The sequence below is a fragment of the Equus quagga genome, chromosome 6 (assembly GCF_021613505.1).
Source record: "Equus quagga isolate Etosha38 chromosome 6, UCLA_HA_Equagga_1.0, whole genome shotgun sequence".
NCBI lineage: Eukaryota > Metazoa > Chordata > Mammalia > Perissodactyla > Equidae > Equus > Equus quagga.
This window is the reverse complement of record NC_060272.1, coordinates 120,734,304-120,758,764: the sequence shown is the minus strand read 5'-3', so window position 1 is coordinate 120,758,764 and position 24,461 is coordinate 120,734,304. Positions and strand designations below refer to the sequence as shown.

Here is a 24,461-nt window from a genome sequence, read left to right as displayed (position 1 = left end):
ATGAATCTTACAGCAAAGCATCTTCTACCAAGTGTCTCAGTTCATTACAATGACAAACACTGAGTAGCTCACAAAATTATGTTTTTGTCCTGACAGTTTAATTTTACAATCATCCTCATTGAGGAGTACAGATGAAGAGTATAGATATATGTGGAATATGTGAACAAACAGGTAAAAATCAAATCTCGTTGCCCAAGCTAGAAGCAAAACACAAATGACAGTGTGTCTGTACCATGGGGAGGCTCTGCCCTACTTTCTTAGTCTTTGCAACATTTTTAGAACTTAAAACACCAACAAAATGAACTTAAACTGCTGGCCCCATGAATTCCATTATGGAAACACTACTTTTAACATACTGACTTTAAAATCTTGACTATACTCTCATAATAAAAACTTGGTATCCTTTATGTAAATAAGTCTTAAAGACACAGTATTGATAAGGGTGGATATCCTCCTACTCCTAAAAGTCCATAAAGATCGCAACATGTTCTCAGAACAAAAAGTGCAAAAGGATTTTTGACAAACAAAAGATTATGAATATGTTTTTCTCAAAGTTATTATATAGCACATGTCTTTTCAATGTAAAAACAGACAATTTATTGAGCTCCAAAAGCATACCTCATATTCAGCTGTATTGACTGTTAAGGAAGGAACCAGAGAAAACAATTCACTGAGGGTCTTCAAAATGAGAGGTCTTGTGTCACAACTCAGCTTTGGGGAGAGAGCATTCCAAGTGGAGCGAATGCAAACAACCTGTGAAGCAAATAAAAAAGTCAATGCTTAACAAAATCCCAACTCATAAAAGTCCATTCCTAAAATGTACTATCTTTTACTACAAAAGGAAACTTTAGAAAAAACCAAAAACATTCCTAAAAGTTAAGATTTGATAAGGTATCCTCAAAAGAAATTATTTAAACCAATACAAACTGTTGTTGAAGAAGATCCAGCCTGCCTCACTCAATTGCTTTTTCACTACTTCATTTTGGTTAACCAAGGAAATAAAACTCTGTCTCTCTCTCTCTTGCACAGGCACACACATACACACATACACACACACATAGCGTAGAAGAACCATTCTCTGAAACAAGCAAGGGTAAGATAATGCTAGAACATTTCTAAATCCACAGTTCTTGCAGTTTCTCAGCCCTGCCGAAACTACATCCTCATTCAGAAAATTAGGATGTTATATATAAACCAAACACTCTCAAATCATCTTACAAACTTTTAAAGGAGGTAGGAGAATAATTGTGTTATCTAAAATAATAATTTAAGACTTTGCTTTAAAAGTCACTTCAGATCATTTAAGATTGTTAAATGATAAAACTAAAGCCCAAGAAAAATGTTATTTTTAACTTGATCCAATTTCCTTAAACCAAGTATTCTTAGCTCATTTCAATGTCTGGCTTTATGGCTATTCAAATGTCTTCTTTAGTTTAATTCCAACTACAACAGATGATTTCTTCACTTATAGATATTTTATTAAAATTTTAAAACTCAGGCAGGAAGAGTGCCAACACAGATCAATTAGAAGGAGTTTAACAAGGATTAATCTTTCTAAAATACTCCAATCTCTTCTATTAAGCTTCAAGTAACACACAATTTATCTCCATTTATAAGAATAAATTATTTAGGAAAAATTACATAAGGTAGTAAGTGAAAAGATGTCAAAGATAAATGAATAATATATACTTAAGGACACAGATTAAGGAGAGGCTCAAAGGAAAAGACAGCAGAAAGAGTATCTCAGAAAACTTGGATTCAGTGCTTTTGCTCTCATTTTCTACTTTCCATGAAATAGCAGAAAAATGGTCTTTGACTTGGCATCCACTACAAATTTGGATTCCAGTACTAATGTGCCAGCATGACGATAGGCAGGTTTATACAAAGTAGCTCTAACGTTACAAATATCAGTATTTGAAATAAAAAACCAATTCTTTAAAAGCTATCAACTCAGCATTGAGTATAAATCCAGAGCAGTACACAGTACTAAGAGGAACAATAAAATATAAAACATAATCTATCCCTTCAAACAATTTAGCACCTTATCATAAAGGAAGAGAAATGTATATAATTCTAAGTTATCAGAAAACAAAAGGAACATGATTAGATCCTGAGCTATTTTCAGCAGAAAACAGTTTCAGGAGGAATCCAGGGAAGAAAGCTATGTCATTGGGTGAGAGTCATCCGAGAGGGTATCAACAGGCAGTAAGTCTTGAAATGGGACTTGAAGAAGGAATGGACAGAAATCAGGCAGGCAGCCCACAAGGAAATGGAAAGCATAAGTCAAAACACACAAAAAAAAGCATGTTGTAGGCACAGAAAGAATGAGTGCCGGTGAGGAAAGGCTGGCAGATCAGAGAGAACCTAGAATACCAAAGCAGGTTGGATCAGAATGGAAAAGAAAAGGAAGACTCCAGAGATTTCTCAGTTAGGGAACAAACAAAATTAAAATGGCACTTTTGAAAGATTCTTCTGGTAGCCTTACAGCCAAAGTGAAAGCAGTCATCCACCTCCCCAGTTCCTGTTTCTCACTAGTCCCTAACATACAAAGAGCCTCGAAGGTTTTCTAAAAATCTTACACTCAATATACTCACTAATTGTCCGTTCTTTCTCCTCCCTTTAAATGCCTATCCAATTCCAATCTATGTTGTTTCAAGACTCAGTTCAAATCCCACTTCCACAACTAAGTTTTCTCTTACAATTCAAGCCCTCGTTTTATCCTTTTCTTTCCTCCAACTTCTAACACTTAAAACTCTGTACCACCCAATTTAGCCTTTAATTATATACTGTCTAGTATGGTTCACTATTTTTGTGAATGCAAGTTGTCTTCCCAACTAGATATTAAGTTCTTTAAAGATAATGACCATGTCTTGCAGTTCTCATTCCCCCTCACCCAACACAGTAATAAGTATAGAACAGATTATCAGTATTTATCAACTACTGATGGTACTGGAACCTGAGGAATGGTATATCTGAGATACAGAATAAAAGAATTAAAAGAACTTGGAGAATGAACTGGACAGTGACATGTTTTGGCTTAGAGATCTGAGTGAATAAATAGCATCACAGGAAAAGGAGGGGAAGCTGGAAGAAGGAGCATAGTGCAGGAGATGGCAGATGGAGATGATGAGTTCTGTTGGAGATATGTTTAATTCGAGTTGATGGAAAGACATCCAGAGAGAAATATCCTGCAGGCAAGAGGAAAAAAGGAATATAACCCAGATGTGAGGTTGGTCAACAGCAGCTTTGTTACTGGAATATTTCTATAAATCGAAATACCATGACAAAGGACGGCCTCACAGATGTCTGATGGACTTTGCAGATCAACAAAAAAGATTTCTGGCCACCAATTACAGAAGTACAAAAAGGGTCTTGACTTCCCCAAGGGTGATGAGTGAAGAGTGAGACTACATTCTCCAAGTATTTTCAAGAGTTTACAATTTTTTTTAAGTCTTCTTCCTAGAAAGTTTGAAAACTAATGCCTGAAATAGTACTCTACCTATGGATTATGAGAAGATATTCCAGAATCCCTCTCACGAACCGTGTCCTTAAACGTAAGCAAGGTCTATGTGCAGGGAATATTTGTAAACCCAGGCTTGCCCATACATAATCAGGAGCAGGAAAGCCTCTAGTAGAGAAGGCTGCTTTCTCTGACTTTCCCTACCCTGGGCCATTCTTGACCTCATCTTAGACATCTTCTGGGCCTGAGGGTTCTTTGGATTCAATCTATTACCATCTTGCTATGTCCATTCCCCAGAATGCTGTGGATCTGATCCACTAGCCTTTGACCTGCACAATCTGTCAAATTATGTTGGATTAGTCAGGCTCATGGTCCTGGCCTTTCCTGGCTTGTTCTGCCTCTACTGTTCATTAAGCAATGACTTGTCTGTTTTCAAGAAACTGACTGACTTCTGGCTTCAGCAACATGATGGGCCATACCTGAAATGATTGATAAAAAAGAAAATTCCACTATATATAGCTGAGCTGAAGGGGAGGGGGGGTAGTTACTCAATGCCAGAAACAGAGAGGGAAATACCTGCCTTGAGGCATTGTGATAAAGTTGTCAGTTTCCATAATCTAGTAACTTGTGTCTAAACGCCCACCTGGAAAGAGGAGATACTGCCTTTAGCCTGTATAAGGCAGGGAGTACAAACTAAGACCCCCACATCAAACCAGCACCCTTAGTGTAACAGTTGGACTACAAACGACTGGGCTGAGAAATTAACCTAATAAAAGGCAGTGAGCTGGGGGCTGCACCACTCTGGAAGTTTACGCCCTTAACATGTAACCCAAATGATTCACACAGAAAAATAAAATAAGCCCCTCTGAAAATGAGTTCTGATAAAAAATTTTTTTAAACATTTAATGACACAGTTCAACATGAGTAAGAATCAGCAAAAAGAACAAACAGCAGAATTAGACATCCAAGACCTCCAGGTAACTGAACAAGTAGAAAGTAAAAGAAAAGTACTGAAAAGAATTAAAGACGTAAGACAAGGTATTTAAATCCCAGTAAAAAAAAAAAAAAAAAAAAAATGGCATGATAGAAAAGAATAGGTAAATTTGGAAAAGAACTAAATAGAATCTCTAGAAATAGTTACTGAAATTATTAACTCAACAGATAGGAAGTTATCCTAAATACAGACCAGAGTGATTAGAGTTACAAATTATAAAACAGAAGTTCAAAGTCAGGCTGCATTGAATGAAGCAGTCTTTCCTATGCTTACCAAGAGTTCCCAAAGAAATTTAATTTTAGGATGGCCCTGGGAGAAGTGGTTCAAGGACTGGGATAGGGAAGATACAGCATAAGTCTAGAGCATCTTACGGTACCAGAAAGAAAGGAAGTGTTCAACAAGGACTTATTGAAAGGGCATAGGAGCCATTCTGAAAGGGTTCCCAATGGTCAAACAAATAACCATGAGTCCACACTTATACAAATAAATAATTGAATAAATAAATAAGGGAGAAGGAACAGCTATTCCTAACAGAAGAATTCCAATTAATAAATGTAGAAGCAATGAAAGAAATAATCACCATTAGACAAACACCACAGGAATAACAGTCATAGGCAAGATCTGCTGACGGATGTTAAACTTAGTGGGCAAAAGTATCAGGACAAACAGGATAACTGGATAGTCTCAAAGTATCTCCTTGAAAGAATCTCTTCCTCTTAATTACAAAAAAAATAGTAACTTTGCTGTGGAGAACCGAGGATACATCACCTTACCAAGTAGTTAAGGTTAATATGATCAAGTGATCAAAGTTAACATCAACAGTAACAAAACTTATCAACATCAAGTACCCAACGTGATACACTGAGAAAGGCACATTACTTCTGTAATATTCTCACAAAAATACATAACCTCAATCTAATCATAAAGAAACATCATACACACCCAAATCACAGGACATTTTACAAAATAACCAACCAGAACTCTTCGAAAGTCTCAAGATCACGAAAGCAAACAAGACTGAGGACCCGGCACAGATCGGAAAAGAGTAAGAAAACATGACAACTAAATGCTATATGGGACCCTGGACTGGATCCCGGAACAGAAAAAAGACATTAGTGAGAAAACTGGTGAAATAGGAATAAAGTCCATAGTCTAGCTAATAGTATCACACCAATGTTAATTTCTTAGTTCTGATAACTGGGCTAAGGAAAGTAAGATGTTAACATTGGGGAAAGCAGGGTGAAAAATATGCAAGACCTGTCTGTACTATTTTTCTTTCTTTCTCTTTTTAATAACAGTGTTTTTGAGATATAATTCAGAAACCATACAATTTACCTGCTTAAAGAGTACAATTCGATGGTTTTCATTATACTCACAAAGTTGTGTGACCATCACCACAATCAACTTTAGAACCTTTTAATCACCCAAAAAGAAAATCCATAATCATTCATCATTCCCATTTCCCCCCAGCCTTTCCAATCCTAGGCAACCATAAATCTACTTTCTATCTCTATAAATTTGCTTTTTCTGGACCTTTTCTGTAAATGAAATCATACAATATGTGGTCTTTTGTTATTTGCTTCTTTCAATTAGCATATTACTTTTAAGGTTTATCCATGTTGTAGCACGTATCAGTACTTATTCCTTTTTATTGCCAAATAATATTCCATTTTATGTATTATCTCTCCATACAATTTTTTTTTTTTAAAGATTTTATTTTTTTCCTTTTTCTCCCCAAAGCCCCCCGGTACATAGTTGTGTATTCTTCGTTGTGGGTCCTTCTAGTTGTGGCATGTGGGACGCCACCTCAGCATGGCCCAACGAGCAGCACCATGTCCGCGCCCAGGATTCGAACCAACGAAACACTGGGCCGCCTGCAGCGGAGCGCGAGAACCCAACCACTCGGCCACGGGGCCAGCCCCTCTCCATACAATTTTTTGACAATTTTCTTTACCTTTAAAGTTCTGTCAAAATAAAAGGTTAAAAAGTAGGAATAGAAAAAAAGCACGACTTAAAGAAATAATGGCTGAGAATTTCCAGAATCAATGAAAGACATTAATTCTCTAATTTAAGTCCTAAGCAAGATAAGTAAAAATAACTTTACTTATAATATGACTTTAACACCAAAGGCAAAGAGATCATCTTCAGAGCTAAAACGGAGAAAATACAGACTACCTACAACAGAATGATTTAGGATAACAACAGACTTTTCAAAATTAACAAGACCAAAAGACCATGCAATAAGATTTTAAAAGTGCTGAGGAAACTACTGGCCTACAATACTAAATCCACCATTCAACAGTAAGGGCAAAAGAAGCAAGAATAAATAAATTAAATAAATAGAACAATACCTAGGTATTATGCATATAGAACACATGAATATTAATGCACAAATGCCCCTCAGAACGTCTTGCTTAGTTTGTCTATGAGATTTTGGAAGAATTCATTCCATTCTAAGTGCTTACATTAAGTGTATTTTGTTGGCGTTTTTGTTTCTAGAGGAGAATGGTACTCTTCCCATGTTATCCCTCCACAGGAATCTTCACAACACTAAACAACACCGATTAAGAAGACCCTGTTCAGTGTGGTATACTGGAAAGAGCACATGATTGACGTCAGAAACCCCAGGCTCTCCCATTTGGTAGCTGTGTGACTATGGCAAAGTCATCAATCTCCTTCAATCTGTTTCCCCAGCTGCAAAACAGAAATAACACTAGTAACACCTGCTGTATGTATAGCACAAGGATAAGAGTAAAGGTAATACTGAGACAATTGTATGCAAACGTGCTTTATACACTGTAAAACATGGTTACTGTTACTATAACCAACAGAAAAAAAATGAATCCCAAAAGAATCAGAGCCTTTGCTTCCAATTCTTGTGCTGCAAGAATGACTCTGTTCCTTTGCAGAGGAACAGATAGCTATCTTCTAATTTTACTTCCAAAAGCTATTTCTAGAAATTCCTGAGAACAGCCTACTCCTTTTGTCCTGATGCTTTACTCCAACAGAGGGAAAGCTTTATACAAACCTTCAGGCTATGAAAACCGCCTTATTTGCCCTTTACATAATGAAGGTAAAAGAAACTGCCATCACAATTAAAGGACTCAAGTCATCATCATGCAGTGAAGCCCTCTTAAGCTAATTCAGCACATACAATTCCTAAAACAGGATGCTTCTGTTACCAAAATACAATAACAGGGGATAAGAGGGAGTTTAAGGAGACACAATCAATGAGGCAGAAACAATGGGAAAAACAACACTCTTTCTTCTCCTAATAATATGAGGTTAAAGGTTATAAGTATAAAAAAATGACTAGCACAGGTTTATTCAAGCAATTTCACAGTCTTTTAATGTCTGAGACTAGTTTATTATCAAGGGAGTGTTGTAGAAAATAATGGGAATAAATATTGAGTTGCCTTTTTAAGTCTCTTATAAAGGACTGTCATTCCAATGATTTTCTATTAGAGTTGTTCAACTTCTGTCCTGTTCATGGCAAATAATGTCAAAGCACATATCTGAATCCCAAACTGTGGCTTAGTGAATCAAAAATATTTGCACTTGATGTGGTAAAGCTACTGTCATATTAACAATCCCTAACATCACTATGCCATTTCCAAAAGAGATACGACAGAGACCTTTCAAATAAATTTTGTATTTCTGAAAAACTGTCTTGGCAGTTTGTAGTGCTGACTTGAATTCTAATATCTTAATAGAAGAGGCTTAGAATTGTGTAAGTGACACAAGTACAAACAGAGAGGCATTTATTAAACAGGGGGATCTAGATGATCAAGCCACCCGAGGGACTCACTGCTCAGTGGCCAGTGATCGTAGGTTTGTCTTTTATTCCCCATGTGAGAAGCTGCAGCTTCCCTGAGACACTTCCCTACAGGGAACAATATCTTCCAATGCAAAGTCCATTGATTTCTCTGCAGGAACAGAAAGAATGACACAAAGAGCTCCCTGCAGGGACGTCCACTTTTCAGTTTTGCTAGATTCTGTCTGGATTAATTATCTATTTCATGTTGGACATTCTTCTGGCATGAACTAGCAAACTCACAGTAAGAATGTGTCAGAAATATCCTTTGACAAGAAAATGACTAGTGCTTTATTCCCCCCAAATAACCAGAGGGATTTTTTTTTTTTTAAATATAAAAAAGGCCAACTCCTCCTCCTGTTCAGATAAGTGGAGGTTAGACTCCAGGTAATAAAAATAACAGAAATTCATTCAAAATAACTTAAAACCCAGAAAACCAAACTGCCAGAAAGTTGTTCAACAGATATAAAATTAAAAGCAAAGCAAATTGAGTATCCACTAGCAACAAGAATAAAATGTCATCCATCTAAATTTTAAAAAAGGCTAAAAGGACTATTATGAGTGCACTGTAGAAAGAGATTGAGAAATACAGTTTAGTGCCATTTCACATTGAAAAACAACATGCTGTGTATCAAAAATAATTGATGAATTAAGCAGTCACTCCAGAGGCTCTAAAAACACTTTAGAGGGCAATTTTAAATTGCAAAGATGAAGCTTTTAGGAATACCTATTGAGTTTAGTCCACTTTACAAATATGGACTTCCATGAATATATTTCTAAGTAACCAATGTTGACAGTGGCTGAAACTTAACCCGATTACATTTTCACTGAAAATGATTCTTCCACCTCCCTCCACCTACTCTATGTATCCACCAATTTTGGGAGGACAGAACTGATGAATTCTTCATGGAAAACAATAGTGAAGATCAGTCTTCCAGGCCCGAACGGCTTAAACAGATCTCTCTACAAGTCCCTCATAACAAGAAGGAAGCATACCTGTGACCCCTTGTTGTGAAACAAACCAGCTCCTGTTTAAGAAAATCAAAACTAAAGGCAAAACCTATAATCTACAAGTTCAAGAGAAAGGGAAAACACCATTTTTAGCAGGCCTTCTTTAGAAATTACTTTGTTCCTCAGTGCTTGAAAGCGAGTGAATTACAACACAAATGGTTCTCAAAACAAGATTGGAACAAGCCTAAACAAAGTTTTTCCATCCACACAAATGCGGCACCTAGCAGAGTGCCTGGCTTGTAAAGGCACTCCTCTCAAAATAAATTTGCTGAATGAATGAATGGTGCTAATCGGCCCACCACCAACTACAACAGGGCTGGGTAATTTTTCTGTCAAGGGCCCGAGATTAAATATTTTGGCTTTGCAGGCCATATACTCTCTGTGACAACTACTCAACTCTGCCATTGTATCATTAAAGCAGCTATTGATTAAAATAGCATAAATATATTACAAATATTGCTAAATAATCACTAAACATAAAAGCTTTTCAAAAAAAAAAACAAAACCAGAAATGGCATCACCTGTGTGGAAGAGAGAGACGACTTGAGTGAGAAACGCTTCCCCAAAATAAATAAATACTCTGAATTAACCCTCTGTTTGATGCCCTGAAGGTTTTACACCTCAGAGCAATGACCTAAGAAATATTTACAAGAAGTAGAGATCTGCCTTCCTTTTATAAAGTAGAAAGGAGGCAATTATGAAAATAAAGTTGGGAAAAGAGAAATAGCATGATCTCAGGCAGGTAAGTGCTAGTGAAGAGTAGACAGTGAAGTTGAAGATCTGGAAATGTAGTCCTTAAATCTCGCCATGTTTTCCTATCCCTTGGAAAGTCTCCAAATTCCCCATGTACTCCAGGTCGTAGACCGTGGCTTTCACGAATTGTCCACTGCAAACTGTAGACGCTCAATCCCTAGGCCCAACTCTCCTGAGAGACAGCAAATCCAAACCACTCCTAAGCAAATACTAAGGAGTGCAAAAATTTAAATTATATGTAAGAACTCTACAACTCTAAGTGAGCTATTAATGCTTTCTTAAATTATTCTCAGAAGTCTACACTGCAATTGAATAACTAACTATCTCAGAAAATCCTGGAAAAGCATCAGTACTGCAGCAATGGTCCAGAAACCTTCCAAGAAAGCAAACTGCAACTGCTGGGGGAGAGGGGAACACAACAGATTGTTGGTTTTCAAAAGAACAGTAAAAAGACGAGAAAACAAAAGGCACCAAAAAGAAACGTTAGCAAAGTTGGAGAACCAGGACAGTACAGGGCCTGGAGTCCAGGAGAAGAGGGAGAGGTTTGTAAGGAAAGCTTTCATGGCTTTTTACACTCGAGAGAAGTTAAGGAAGTATGGGAAAAGTCCATTGGCTTTGCCAGTCACAAAGTCTTTTTTTATTTTTCCATCCAAATTAAAAATTAAATAAACCACTTTCTGTTTAAACCTGTTTACTATAAAAACTTAAGAGTACAGAAAAGGGGTCGGCCCGGTGGCACAGTGGTTAAGTGCACATGCTCCACTTTGGCGGCCCAGGGTTCGCCAGTTTGGATCCCGGGAGTGGACATGGCACCACTTGACAAGCCATGCTGTGGTAGGCATTCCACATATAAAGTAGAGGAAGATGGGCACGGAAGTGAGCTCAGGGCCAGTCTTCCTCAGCAAAAAGAGGAGGATTGGCATCAGATGTTAGCTCAGAGCTAATCTTCCTTAAAAAAAAAAAAAAGAGTATAGAAAAGTAATGCATCCCTCGCAACTCTTTTCAAACTTAACTGTTCATTTGCATCAGAAATGTAAACCTGCTTAATAAGAAAGGCCCTTGCAAAGAGTAAGACACAAAAACATTTATCACAGTCTGGTTTATAATAATGAAAAAAAAATCAAAATAAAACAGAAAACAATTTAAAAATCCCACGATAGGAAATTCATTAACTGTGTTACAGCCATGTGCTCATTCAATTAGACACGAGAAGTAGATTATCAGCACGACGTGGTGCTCATGATAAACGGCTGGCTGAAAAAACAGTGCACAAAAGAATAGGTATCGTATGATCCTTTTTGTTACATACATATCTCTGTGCCTTGTAGGTGATTTTTAATCTTCTTTCCCTCAGTCATAACTTCTGACTTTTCTCTTGTACACATATAATACTTGAGTCACATTTTAAAGGAAATACATATCCATTTTATGAATTTGAACCTTAATCATTTTTCTATAATTTAGACTAATTTCACTTGATTCTCCTACTTCCCTGCAGTTTCCATAAAGGTTTATTTTCACACGACACCTAAAATTAGTGTATTTTTTAAATGACATTTGGTGAAATGATCATTCTTCGGTATTTATGTTTCTTCTATCCAATTGCCTAAATTAATGTTCGTTCAGGGAAACCTGGAAGTTTACTACAGCTGTTCTTATCTTACAAAACAGAGCCAAACACCTTCTGCCATACGGGAAAACCTAAAGTAATTCCAAAGATTGCTTTATACACCCTTATTGCCAGGCATGATTATTGCTCCTCCTTCCACAAAGCACAAGCCAGGAATTAACAACTATTCTTGCCACATCAACTAAATATATGGTTGGTGATAACTATACAATCCATAAACACATGCCAGGAAAATAATGCTACACAAAACTGAAAAAATTCTGAGCAGATGGACTAAAGAGCATCCTGTAGGGTCTCAAAGAAAATAATAGTGACATCATAAGAGTTTAGATTTAACATGCTACAACATGGATGAAGTCTGAAAACATCAGGCTATGTGAAGGAAGCCAGTCACAAAATACCACACATTGTATGACTCCATTTAAATGAAATGGAAAACAGGCAAATCTATAGAGACAAAGTAGCTTATTGGCTGTATAGGGCCAGGGGCAGTGGAGGGAAAGAGGTACTGAGGGGTGACAGTGAAGGGGTGCGAAGTTTCTTTTTCGGGTGATGAAAATGTTCTAAACTTGATTGTGGTGACAGTCACACAATTCTATGAATATATTAAAAGGCATCGAATTATATGTTATTAATGGGTGAATTGTATATGAATTTTATATCAATAAAGCTTTTTACCAAAAAAAGCATTTAGATTCAGTGTGGGCCTACTTGATACCAGGGGAACAGATATTTTGGTATTAGAGAACTCTAGGTTCAAACCTTGCCTGTGCCACTAATTAGCTACATGGCCTTCAGTTTCCTCATCTGCAAAATGAAGGGTAGTATCTGTACTAGTCAGGATTCTTCAGAGAAACAGAACCAACAGTAATATCTGGAGAGGGAGAGAGGGAGAGAAAGAGATCTATGACAGGAATTGGCTCACACAGTTATGGAAGCTGAGAAGTCGCATAATCTGCGGGCTGCAAACTGGAGAACCAGGAAAGCTAGTGGTATCATTCAGTTTGAGTCCAAAGGCCTAAGAACGAGGCGCTCCAATGTCTGATGGCAGGAGAAGATGGAGGTCTCAGCTCAAGAAGAGAATTTGCCTTTCCTTCACCTTTTTGCTCCATTCTGGCCCTCAATGGATTGCCCCAACCCCATTGGTGAGGGTCGATCTCTTTTCTCAGTCTATTGATTCAAATGCTAATCTCTGCCAGAAACATCCTCACTGATACACCCAGAAACAATGTTGTCTAGCTATCTGGGCATCCTTTAGTCAGTCAAGTGGACACACAAAATTGGCCATCACAGTATTAACACAACCTCACAAGGTTACTATGATGACGCTGTAAAAGGACGTAACACAGCACTTGGCAAGGGGTAAGCACTCAACAAATGTTTGCTCTTGGCACCAGTGTTAAGATTGCATTCTGCTTTTAATTCTTTAAGTTGGGTAGTTTTCCAAAGAGAGATCAGACACTGGAGCACGACCCATTTTCAGCACCAGGCTGGCTGTGCTTCATGAGAATTCAACTCCCATGGTCACTTCAATCAACGCCTTTTCTGGGGTCTGATGAGCATTAATACCTATGATGTTCATTTGGCGTCTGATTCACCTAACAGTGCCAGCTGTACTCACCATAAAACTTCCATCATATTGTTTGGGGAAGGCTCCCAGGCCAAGTGGAAGAAGGAAAGAGATTTTAAAAGGTCTCATTTCTCCTTCAGTCTCTTTTATCCTCACTCTTTTGTAGTGGATTTTTGGCTGCTAAAACAGTTTGGGGATGAAGCTAACAAAGTCCAACCAGAGGAAAAGGGGAGCACCCGGAAGTTGGCTGCTTCCACCTAGGCTGGCTCTGGTTTTAAGCTTTAAGGCAGAGAAATAAAGGAGATTTGGTAGTTTCCTTTGATTCTATGCAGACTAACCTCCAGGGTAGGAAAGGAGGCAAGACTGGGCAGAAACAGCACATAGGAATAAAAAGGATACACTTCTCTGCAGCAGCTTCTGAGTTTCCACCCTCAGACACACAATAGAGTCACAGATGTCTAGACAAGGCACACGTGGCTGAGGAGAGAGCACCCCAACACAATCACTGCAACAGCCTCATGCTAGCCTGGAAGCCCTGAGGATAACTCAGAGTGTCTACTTGAGTGTAGAAGAGGTCTGGGGCCTCCCACCACTCCTCACTCCCAAACTACAAGAAAGGAAATATAAATTTCTATCCCAATAATAATAATAAAGTTTGAGATTTGCTTGTATTTTCTCATTAATCTCAATGCATCATATAGTTTATTCTCAGGTAATTGCCACCACATCATCAATAATGCCTGCTTATGTTAACATTTGCCCTGGGTTCGCCTTTAGTACATAACCGAAAGAATAAAGAATTTAGTTATGGTGGTCAACCATGTTTTCCAAAATATCAAGACATGCATGAAAACGTATATGTCTCCTGTATAGAAAAGAATATAGGGAAAGCAACACTCCCATATTATGCAGATAGGAGTTCAAAAGAGAGACATCCTTATGGATAGTAATTATATACCCTTGGGCCAGCAATCCCATTTCTAAATATTCATCCTAAGGAAAGAGAGATGTGTGCTAAGGTTTAGCTCTATGGATGATCATTGCAGGGCTATAGATGATAGTAAAAATTGGAAACAAAATACCCATCAATAAAAGATGGACAAAAGTATGACACATGCAACGTACAATAAAATACCATGTAGCCATAAAAATGTGTATACATAGTGCCAGGAAAAGATGTACATAATATATACTAAGAGGAAAAACTCGGGTTATGCTAGACAATATGCTCAGTACAATCTCATTTTTTCAAACATCTATAGATATATACGTATATATAGAAAAAGGTATAAAATTACACATGGCAAATTGTTTACAGTATCTCTGGACAGCGACATTATGGGCAACTTTTTTGTTTCAAATTTTGCTTATCCATATTTTCTGATTTTTGAACAACAAATGTCTCCTGTGTAATAAAAAATACTTTTAAAACTCAATATGCATATTCTAAAGAGTAAAAATTCTCTGAAACAATGCGATAGAAAACATGAAATCGGAAGTCTCCTGGACAATTCAAGACGTCTCATAAACGAACTGGAATTGAAATATCATAATAGACAAACCCCTCTATTAAGAACTAGGACTAGAGATTAATAAAAACAGCTTACTATACCCTCAAAGAAGCTTGCAGGAACACAAACATGGAAACAAGCATTTGCAGTAAGTTATGATGCGCAAACAGATGCATCCCATGGGGCAAAGAGAGAAGGAGACAAACCTAATGGGTGACGAAATCTCACAAAGGACAAACAGAAATCACTCAATAAACTTTGTTATTAACTTAACAGCTACAAAATGTCCCACTAATACAAAGAGTTTTACTGGCATTCTTAAATAAGCTTAAATTCACTAAACTTCCAAAGCAACTTACACTCCTGCTTCATAGGATTTATCACAACTGGAAATAGAGAAGTGTACCACGAAAGGTTAAATGTCCATTTTCTCCAGGCCCCCAACTTAGAATGAAAGTTTCTTGATGCCAGCCATCATTGTATCTCTAGCATTTAACAGTGCCTTGTGCACAGTAGGCACACAAATTTTAGTCGAATGAATAAACATGAATGAATAAATATAAATAAAAACTGTCATTTATCCTGTCCTCCACAGGGCTGGCTCAGAAAGCAGGTTGTCTTGCCTGGCCTGGGGATGCCTTTCACTTGTAACTTAGAATCAAGTCCCTCTTTAATACTGCTCTGCAACTGCTCACTCTAAATCCTAACCAATCCTAAGTGGTTCTCAAATTTTCCATGGTTAAATACTCTCTTGCTCTCCAAATCTCTAGGCTGTTCTTCTTCAGCTCCTTTTATTTATCGAGTACCAGTAGGCTATATCTTTTGCCCCCTTTGGGGTAGGAGTGGGAAAGGGGAAAGAGGATGGGGGATTGGGGGGCAGGAAGAGCAGTGAAGAAATAATTACATCATATGATATGATACAGAACAAAGGGCAAGGGGTTAGCCTTGCATTCAAATCTCAACTCTGCCTCTTAGCACTATCCTCTTGAAAAACTACTTACACTCTGTGAATCTTAGCCCTTTTTTTTTTCCTTTTTTGGTGAGGAAGATTGGCCTTGAGCTAACATCTGTTGCCAGTCTTCCACTTTTTGCTTGAGGAAGATTGTTGCTGAGCTAACATCCATGCCAGTCTTCCTCTATTTTGTATGTGGGACACTGTCACAGTGTGGCTTGACAAGTAGAGTGCAGGTTCGTGCCCGGGATCTGAATCTGTGAAACCCAGGCTGCCAAAGCAGAATGCGTGAACTTAACCACTACGCCACTGGGCCAGTTCCTGGATCTTAGCTTTTCACACAAAAAATGAGGACAATACCACCAAACTCACAGAGATGTTGTGATAATTAAATGAAATAACGTATGTCATACACTTAGTGTCATTCCTTGACCAAAACAGGCACTCAATAAATGAAGAGCTGTTTTCCTTGTTTTTGTGGTTATTACATGATGATTTTTGCTTCTAAATTACTCAATTTCAGACAATTCCTCTGAGTGAATGATATATCCTAGTTTCTTTAGAGTTAGGTTTTTATTCCTTCAAAGCATTTCTGTATCATATAATAAATCAAAACGAGGGGAAAAATCATATTAAGTAGACTTCTTCATAAGGATGGCTTATTATGGCACCTTTGAACAACGTCTTAGCATAAGTTCCACAGGAGCTTCCTGCAGACCATGCTTGTTTGTACATCTCTACTGGTAAAAAGATTTTAACATACCAGCATATATGTACACTTATTAATACGTTATACACGTAAAGCATAGGAAGGAAAATATTAGGCAAAGTAAGAAAATTTGGAACAACTGTTCTTAATAAAAGAAAAATGTAAAACATCTTTAAGTTTAATAAGCTTTGAATTCTATGTAATACAAATATCTTTCAGAGACACTCCTACTCTCAGTATATTATAAATAATATAATTTGCCAATAAGCACGTGAAAAGATGCTCAACACAAGTCATTAGGAAACTGCAAATCAAAATCACAATGAAATACCACTTCATACTCAATAGGATAGCTATAATAAAAAAGACAGACAATAACAAATGTTGGTGAGGATGCGGAAAAATGGGAACTCTCATACTTTGCTGGCAAGAATGTAAAATGGTACAACCACTTGGAAAAATAGTTAGGCAGCTCCTTGAAAAGTTAAAAATAGAGTTATCATCTGACCCAGAAATTCCATTCCTAGGTATATATCAAGAGACTTGGAAATATACGTTCATACAAAAACTGTACACAAATGTTCATGGCAGCATTATTCATAACAGTCAAAAAGTAGAAATAATCTAAATGTCTATCAACTGACGAATGGATAAACAAAATATGTTATACTCATACAATGGAATATTACTCAGCCATAAAAAGGAATGAAGTTCGGATGAACCTTGAAAATAAGCTGGGTGAAAGAAGCCAGAAACAAAAGGCCATATAGTGTATGATTCTTTTACATGAAATGTCCAGAATAGGCAAAAAGTGGTTGCCAGGGGCTGTGGGAAGAGGGGAACTGAGAGCGACTGACTGCTAATAGGTATGGTGTTGGTTTGGGGGGCAAGCGGGTTGTATTAGTTTCCTACGGCTATTGTAACAAATTACCACAAACTTAGTGGCTTAAAAATGACACAAACTTACTCTCTTACAGTTCTGAAGGCCAGAGTCTAAAATGAGTCTTACGAGGCTAAAATCAAGGTACCAAGTTACCTTCTGGAGGCTCTACAGGTGAATGTTTCCTCGCCTTTTCTAGTTTCCGGAAGCTGCTGCAGTCCTTGGCTCATAATGCTTTCCCCACATCACGTTATCTTGTTTCTCTTCTGTAGTCAAATCTCCCTTTGTCTCCTTATAGGAACACTTGTGATTACATTTAAAGTATCACCCAGATAATCCAGGATAACCCCCCATCTCAAGATCCTTCACGTAATCACACACGCAGGGGCCAGCCCTGTGGCTGGGTGGTTGGGTTCGCGCCCTCCACTTGGCAGCCCAGGGGTTTCGCCAGTTCGGATCCTGGGTGCGGACATGGCACTGCTCATCAGGCCATGCTGAGGTGGCATCCCACATGCCACAACTAGAAGGACCCACAACTAAAATACACAACTATGTACTGGGGGGCTTTGGGGAGAAGAAGGAAAAATAAAAAATTAATTAATTGATTAAAAAAAATAATCACACATGCAAAGTCTCCTTTGTTATACAGGGTAAGAGTTTCCAAAGATTAGGACCTGGATCTCTGTGGGCGTCATTATTCAGCCTACCACAGGAATGATTAAAAACATTCTGGAATTTGATAGTGGTGGTCGATGCATAACTTTGTGAATATACTAAAAATCACTGAATTGTACACTTTAAAAGAGTAAACTTTGTGACGTGAATTATATCTCAATTAAGCCACTGTTTTCTTAAAAAGGCACTGTTGTCAGAAAAATATAGCTACTACACAGCTCCAAAAAAGGGGCAAATAATTTGTATGTAGCTGTGCTTAGGTATAACGTGAAGGAATGAAGAAATTACATAAAGTTAAGGTTAATGGTGCTTCAAATAAATCTTTCAACAATTTATACCTGGAATCAGCTAATAAAATCTATTAATCTAATAAAATGATGTAATTAAATACATATATATATGTTTATCTATATCTACAGGTGTATCTGTGAGTACATCTATCCTACAAGTTCATTTAACTGCTGTGCATAAACGGCAAGGGATTGTCATATTCTAACAAAGGAGAGAAGATGCTACAACCAGTCTTCATTGTGGAACTCTCATTCTTCCTTTAGGATACCTGGCTACTATAGGTGACACATGATCATCTGATGGAAGTGCAAGTAAAGAAACCATCAATCCATATATTGAATATTATTACAGTTTAATTTCTTTCTCTTTTTAAGAAAAAAGATAAACAAGAAATATTCCAATGTTTTCTTCCCATACCTCGTGGGTGGGCTTCCACAGAAACTATTTTAGAGACTGCTGCCCTGGACAACAGTCCCAAACGTTACTGCACATGGAAGTCACTGCAGAACTCATTAAAAAATAGAGAGCGTAGGTGTCGTCTCTAGAGATTCTGATTCAGTAACCCAAGCTATCCACAAACTTTTGAAGACCCTATTCTACACACTAGAAATCATCATCATTCATTTTTCTATGAAGCCCGTAACTTGGATAGAGTAGCTGAGCCAAACAAGTGAAAGAGAATAAAATACATTCCAACTGAAGTTAGAAGTGTAACATCAGGAAACCAGATCAATGGCATTCTTTTGTTGGACCTGTATTTTAATCATTTTAGACAAAGTCATGTGACCCTGCCAATTGGTTGAACAATTAAAGTGCTCAAATGACCACTAACGTAAATACAGGCAATGTGCCATGGCTCTAAAGCAAAAAGAATGGTACCCCTGACAACATCCCACTCATTATTGCTGAATTAGAACCCAGGGCAATATGTTTCATCATTTATTGTGAATTCAAGTCCAGCTCTTAATAAAGCTCAAAAATCAGATAGCAAGGCCTGTATGGTATAAAGTTATCTAAATCATAAAAGATAAGTAGTGTATACTCAAAACATGAAAAAGACTTTAGAACAACATCTAACTAATAGCATAGTCCTCAGGCTCCAACAAATCCTTTTCTATCAATTATGAAAAGTCTCTAAAGCTTTAAACAACCTTACAACAAAATGTATATATTATCTTCTTTAAATACTACTTCTGGACTTGTATGCATGTTAGAGAGGCATTCGAGTAATTCTATTCAAAGACTTACACATTCTTGCTGTCTTAATTCCAAATATTTCCTAAGCATGTTAAGCACCTTTCACTAACACGTGATTTTAGTTATCTAATCAAGGTGAAGTCTAATCTGGAAAGACTAGTGTTTCTAGAAATGAGTCTTTTAGTGATATTTTATCCTAAGCAAGGAGAAGGTGAGATACTTTTATTTTTATCAACACATTGATGGAGCACAGAGATGAGTTTAAGCACCACAGATAAAAATGCCATTTTTGATAAATTTTAATTCTAGGTCAATTAAGGGTATATGCTAAATAAAATCTCTTTAAAAATAGACTTATTAATTTCTTGGAAAGTATCAAAACAATGCTTTCAATCAGATCTCACAATCCATAAAGTCCTTTAAACCATTAATGCCACTTAGTCTACTACCCTCCTTCAATGATTCTCTCTCTGCGCCCCATGTCTCCATTTACCCCCCAAAGAAAAACCCACCCCCTGTATAAGCTTAAATCAATATATTTTATTCACTGGAATGGCAGAATGGCACACAATTAGCATCATTTTAGTCATGTCATTATTTCCAGCTCAGCGGCATTTATTCAGATGAGCATAATTTGCAACCACTGAGCCCAGCTCTTCTGATGTTAACTGGCATCATTAAAACCCTCCCAGTGTCCCACTCGTTTGATCTTCTAAAGAATACCCTGGGTTTGTGACTGCGAGCCGGAAACTCACGGCTGGATACCCTGAACAGCGTTCATGTTCAGTCACGGACTACTCGCATCAGTCAACAATCCTCAGAGACCACGATTCCAACTCAAGATAGAAAACTTTTCATATAAAAACTCTTTAAACACAAAATAACCACAAAATTGGATTAAAATAAGGTACAGCGGGCAAGAGGAGCTTCTTAAATATTGTAACTTCAAAAGTTGAGATTGTACGTTTCTCAGAGTAAAGTATCTTCAAAGATCATAGCAAATCTGGACCTGGTAAAGGGCAGACAGAAGAAAAAGGATTGAAGTGTAAAAGCAAAACCCAGAAATGGTAAAATTTCAAGAGCTCAAATTAAAAATTTCCTCTTATAAGTTTTGACATAGTGCTCAATTTCACATGAGCTCCAAATGCTGTCTTTAAAAATAATAAAAACAACAAATTAAGGAATAGAAGGAAGCTTACTTCTTTTCCATTTAAAGAAAAGAACCCAGTATTTTTATTTTTCCATAAGATTTCACACGCGGCTTATGTGTGAATAGTATTCCATTATACAAACATACTACAGTCAGTTAAATTTTATTTTGAAAATGAAAAACCATATTTAAAAATCTACTTACAGGATGACAAAGTAAATGTTATAATACCCACAAATGTTTAATAGAAGGCAAGTTCCTGCTGTCCTTTTAAAGTTAAAAATAAGGCCAAACTACAACTTTCAACTGCAAAGAGTCATTGTGTGGTATATAAAAAGCTCAGCATGGAAATAGACTCAACAAATGTACAAAAAGCGTTTTCATGCCCAGGAAGAAGGAAAGGCATCAAAAAAACGCCCCAACTACAAATAACGTAGAGCTCAGTTCAAAACGACCAGCAAATTCCTCCTCTAATGCATAGCAAATTAAACTTAATCAACTCCTCGGCAAGGTTGCACAGGCAATTCACCTTTAAATGTCCCCACAAACAAAACAGGAGAACAACAACAGAGGTTCCAGAGTGTAATAAATACTGAATCCACAGTAGGCGACAGAATCCTTACTGTACGCAGCTGAGAAAACCTGCCGTGGGACAATGGATCACATTTCCATATTAAATTATATTTATCGCGCTGAAAAATGCTTAAACAAAATACAGGATTTCTATTGGCCATTTTTATGCCACACTCACTCCCTACAACCCTCCAAACCTGCTGAGTCCCATTGAAAATTGTTCCCACCCCATGGTGCTCTGAAGGAGCCGCTAGACAAAGAGTTGGGACGATGGGAGAGGGCAGGGACAACTACCTTCCCCCATGATTTCAGAAAATAAACCAATAAAAGAGGATAGAATAGCCAAAACATAACCTTGGCATAGGGTATTTCCGGGAAAATTACTGCTGTGACAAACGGCCAGAAGTGAACTCTGCCAGCGGTCAAGAATCCCCAGGAAAGGCCCCTCCCCTCCTTATCTATGGCTCAATGGTACAATACTCTGCTTTGAGAATATAACACCCTCTTGGAGCTGGGCAAGATGAAAGGGCTTTTCTTCATGATCCTGCAACGCCTATTAATTTTTGCTACAACAGACTCACAGCTGATTAAGAAAACAGAGGGCTAGCACTGCCTCACATTCCCATCTCAAGACTTAAGAGAGAAAATGTTAACATTGAATGAGGCCTCTTTTTCGGTACAATGTATTGATTTTCATTTCTGCACACACCATAAGCTGTTTCTCCTCCAACCTCGGGCAATTTGTTTGGACTGAAAGTTATTTTCCTCCTTGAAATATCAATAGCAATGTTACTAGATTCTTCTGCAGTTACAGAATTATCTTTCAGAAATGTTATGACTCATTCAATTCACCGCCACTCAGGGCACAGGTTTAGTTAGAAATCAATGGTTGAAGGAGCAAAACTTACAACTGTCCCCAAAGTACACTTGCACTTTTATCACACTTGGTAAAGCAACATGACAGTGGGAAGAGTGCAAGAATTATAGTTAAACCAAAGAGCATTCAAATCTCCATGTTACTACACATTTCTATGTCAATTTGGATATGACTTAGACTTCCTAGATTCATCAACAAATATCACTTAAGTTACAGGGTTATTGTAAATTTTAATACAGGATATAATGGATGCCAAATGCCGAATGCAGTAACTATCATGAAAAAATGTCTTTTATAGTTTTGTTTTATTAAAGTATAATAACATATTACAAAAAGTACAGATCTTGATTGTACAGTTCAATGAATTCTGACAAATGTATGCACTGTTGTAACTACTATCCCAATCAAGATACAGACGGTGGAAATATAATGTGAGCCACACATGCAATTCTAAATTTTCTAGTAACCACATTTAGAAAAAGGAAAAGGAAACAGATGAAATTAATTTGAATATATTTTATTTAACCCAATATATCCAAAGTATTATTTCAATATGTAATTTATTTTTTAAATATTATCAATGAGATATTTTACATTTTTTCTCATACTAAGGCTCTGATCTGTTAGGCATTTTACACTTACAGCACATCACAATGCGAATTAGCCGTAGTTTAAGTGCTTACAACCACGTGCAGCTCACAGCTACGATACTGGACAGTGCAGATACAGGCCACAGTCCCGAAAATTTTCTCACAGCCCTTTCTAGCCTATCCTCTTCCTCTCCACCCCAACTCAACCACTATTCTGACTTCTATCCCCATAGATTAATTTTGCCTATTCTTGAATTTCATAAAAATGAAATGTATAGAATTTTTGTACCTGGCTTCTCTCCCTGAGCGTGTTTTTGAGATTCATCCACGTTGTTGCAAGTAGCAGTGGTCCATTCCTTTTCATTGCTGACCAGAATTCCACTGTACAAATACACCACAATTTGTTTATCCATTGACCAGTTGATGGACATTTAGGTTGCTTCCAAACATGCTATCATTAATAAAGCTGAAACAAACATTCTTGTACAAGTGTTTTTGTGGACATGTTTTCAATTACTTGGGTAAATATTTAGAAATGGAAATATTAGATCACAAGGTAGGTTTATCTTCAACTTTACAAGAAACTGTCAAATACTTTTCCACAGCCGCTATATCATTTATATACCTGACAATAACGTATGAGATATCCAATTACTTCACACTTTCTCCAATATTTCATATTGTCGGTCTTTTTTATTTTAGTGACTCCAGTGGTATATATGTTTCCAATGACCAACAATGTTGACATTTCTTTATGTGTTTACTAGCCAATCACATCACGTCTTTTTTGAAGAGTGGTTTGTTACAAAGACAAACTAAGATCACTTATATGACATTATTTGTAACACTAAAATAAGGGACACAATTGCAAGGATTGGCTGGGTCAGGCAGATAATGTAACTCTAGAAGCCAAGGGAACTGCAGCAAATTAGAGAACACACTTAAGTAAAGGAAGCTGCCACTGCCACCCAGCACCAAGTGGTCACTGCCATGTGAAAAAGCAGCCCAGGTTCTGCAAGATCTTCCTGTCTTACCAACTCAGGGTAGAAATCTATATTTTTAATTAATACTAGAATTAATTTAAAATATTAATCCTATGATAAAATAGGCTATAAGTTTTCAAACTTTGATTTATATAAATGTTAGCAGTTGTTATGAAGACAAACATCCTTACTACAATAAATATGATATCATTCAGGATTGTTACCGATTACTGGTCAAAGATGATACCTATTAAGACAAGGGCTGGCACTCTACCAAAGACAGATGATAAAATCATTTTGAGTGGCAAGGCAACAATGCCTCAGAGAAAGTTAGATTGAAACAACTGCCCAGGGCAGCAACCCTTTCCTCTTTCCTAGCAACCCTCCTACGTGACAGAATATATGCTATTGAATTCTTATTCTTAAATGGCTATCCACATCATGTACATTTTAGTTTTGAGTACGAATGAGGGTTAAAAACAGCTAATAATGCTTCAGTAACAATTCCTACGTACGACTATCTGCCTTATTTGAGGAGAACAGAAGAAAGATTTATGTTGGTGGGATATAAAACAGTACAGCTGCTTTGGAAAGTAGTCTGGCAGCTCCTCAAATGGTTAAACATAAAGTTATACGATCCAGCAATTCCACTCTTACATATATACCCAAGAAAAATGAAACATATGCCCACACAAAAACTTGTACATCGATGTTCATAGCAACATTATTCATAACAGCCAAATTTGGAAGTGGAAACAAGCCAAATTTCCATCAACTGATGAATGGATAAATGAAATGTGGTACGGCCATACAATGCAATACTACGTAGCCATAAAAAGAA

General features: G+C 37.2%; 1 protein-coding gene across 3 annotated transcripts in view; it reads right to left on the bottom strand.

Annotated features, from left to right (window-relative positions):
- Positions 1 to 24,461, bottom strand: part of FOCAD (focadhesin) — a 270,438-nt gene that overhangs the window by 107,498 nt on the left and 138,479 nt on the right. For all 3 annotated transcript variants that reach the window (XM_046664479.1, XM_046664480.1, XM_046664481.1), the window contains one exon: positions 619 to 753. In XM_046664479.1, coding sequence (XP_046520435.1) covers positions 619 to 753 — 135 coding nt within the window. The remainder of the gene's footprint in view (positions 1 to 618; positions 754 to 24,461) is intronic.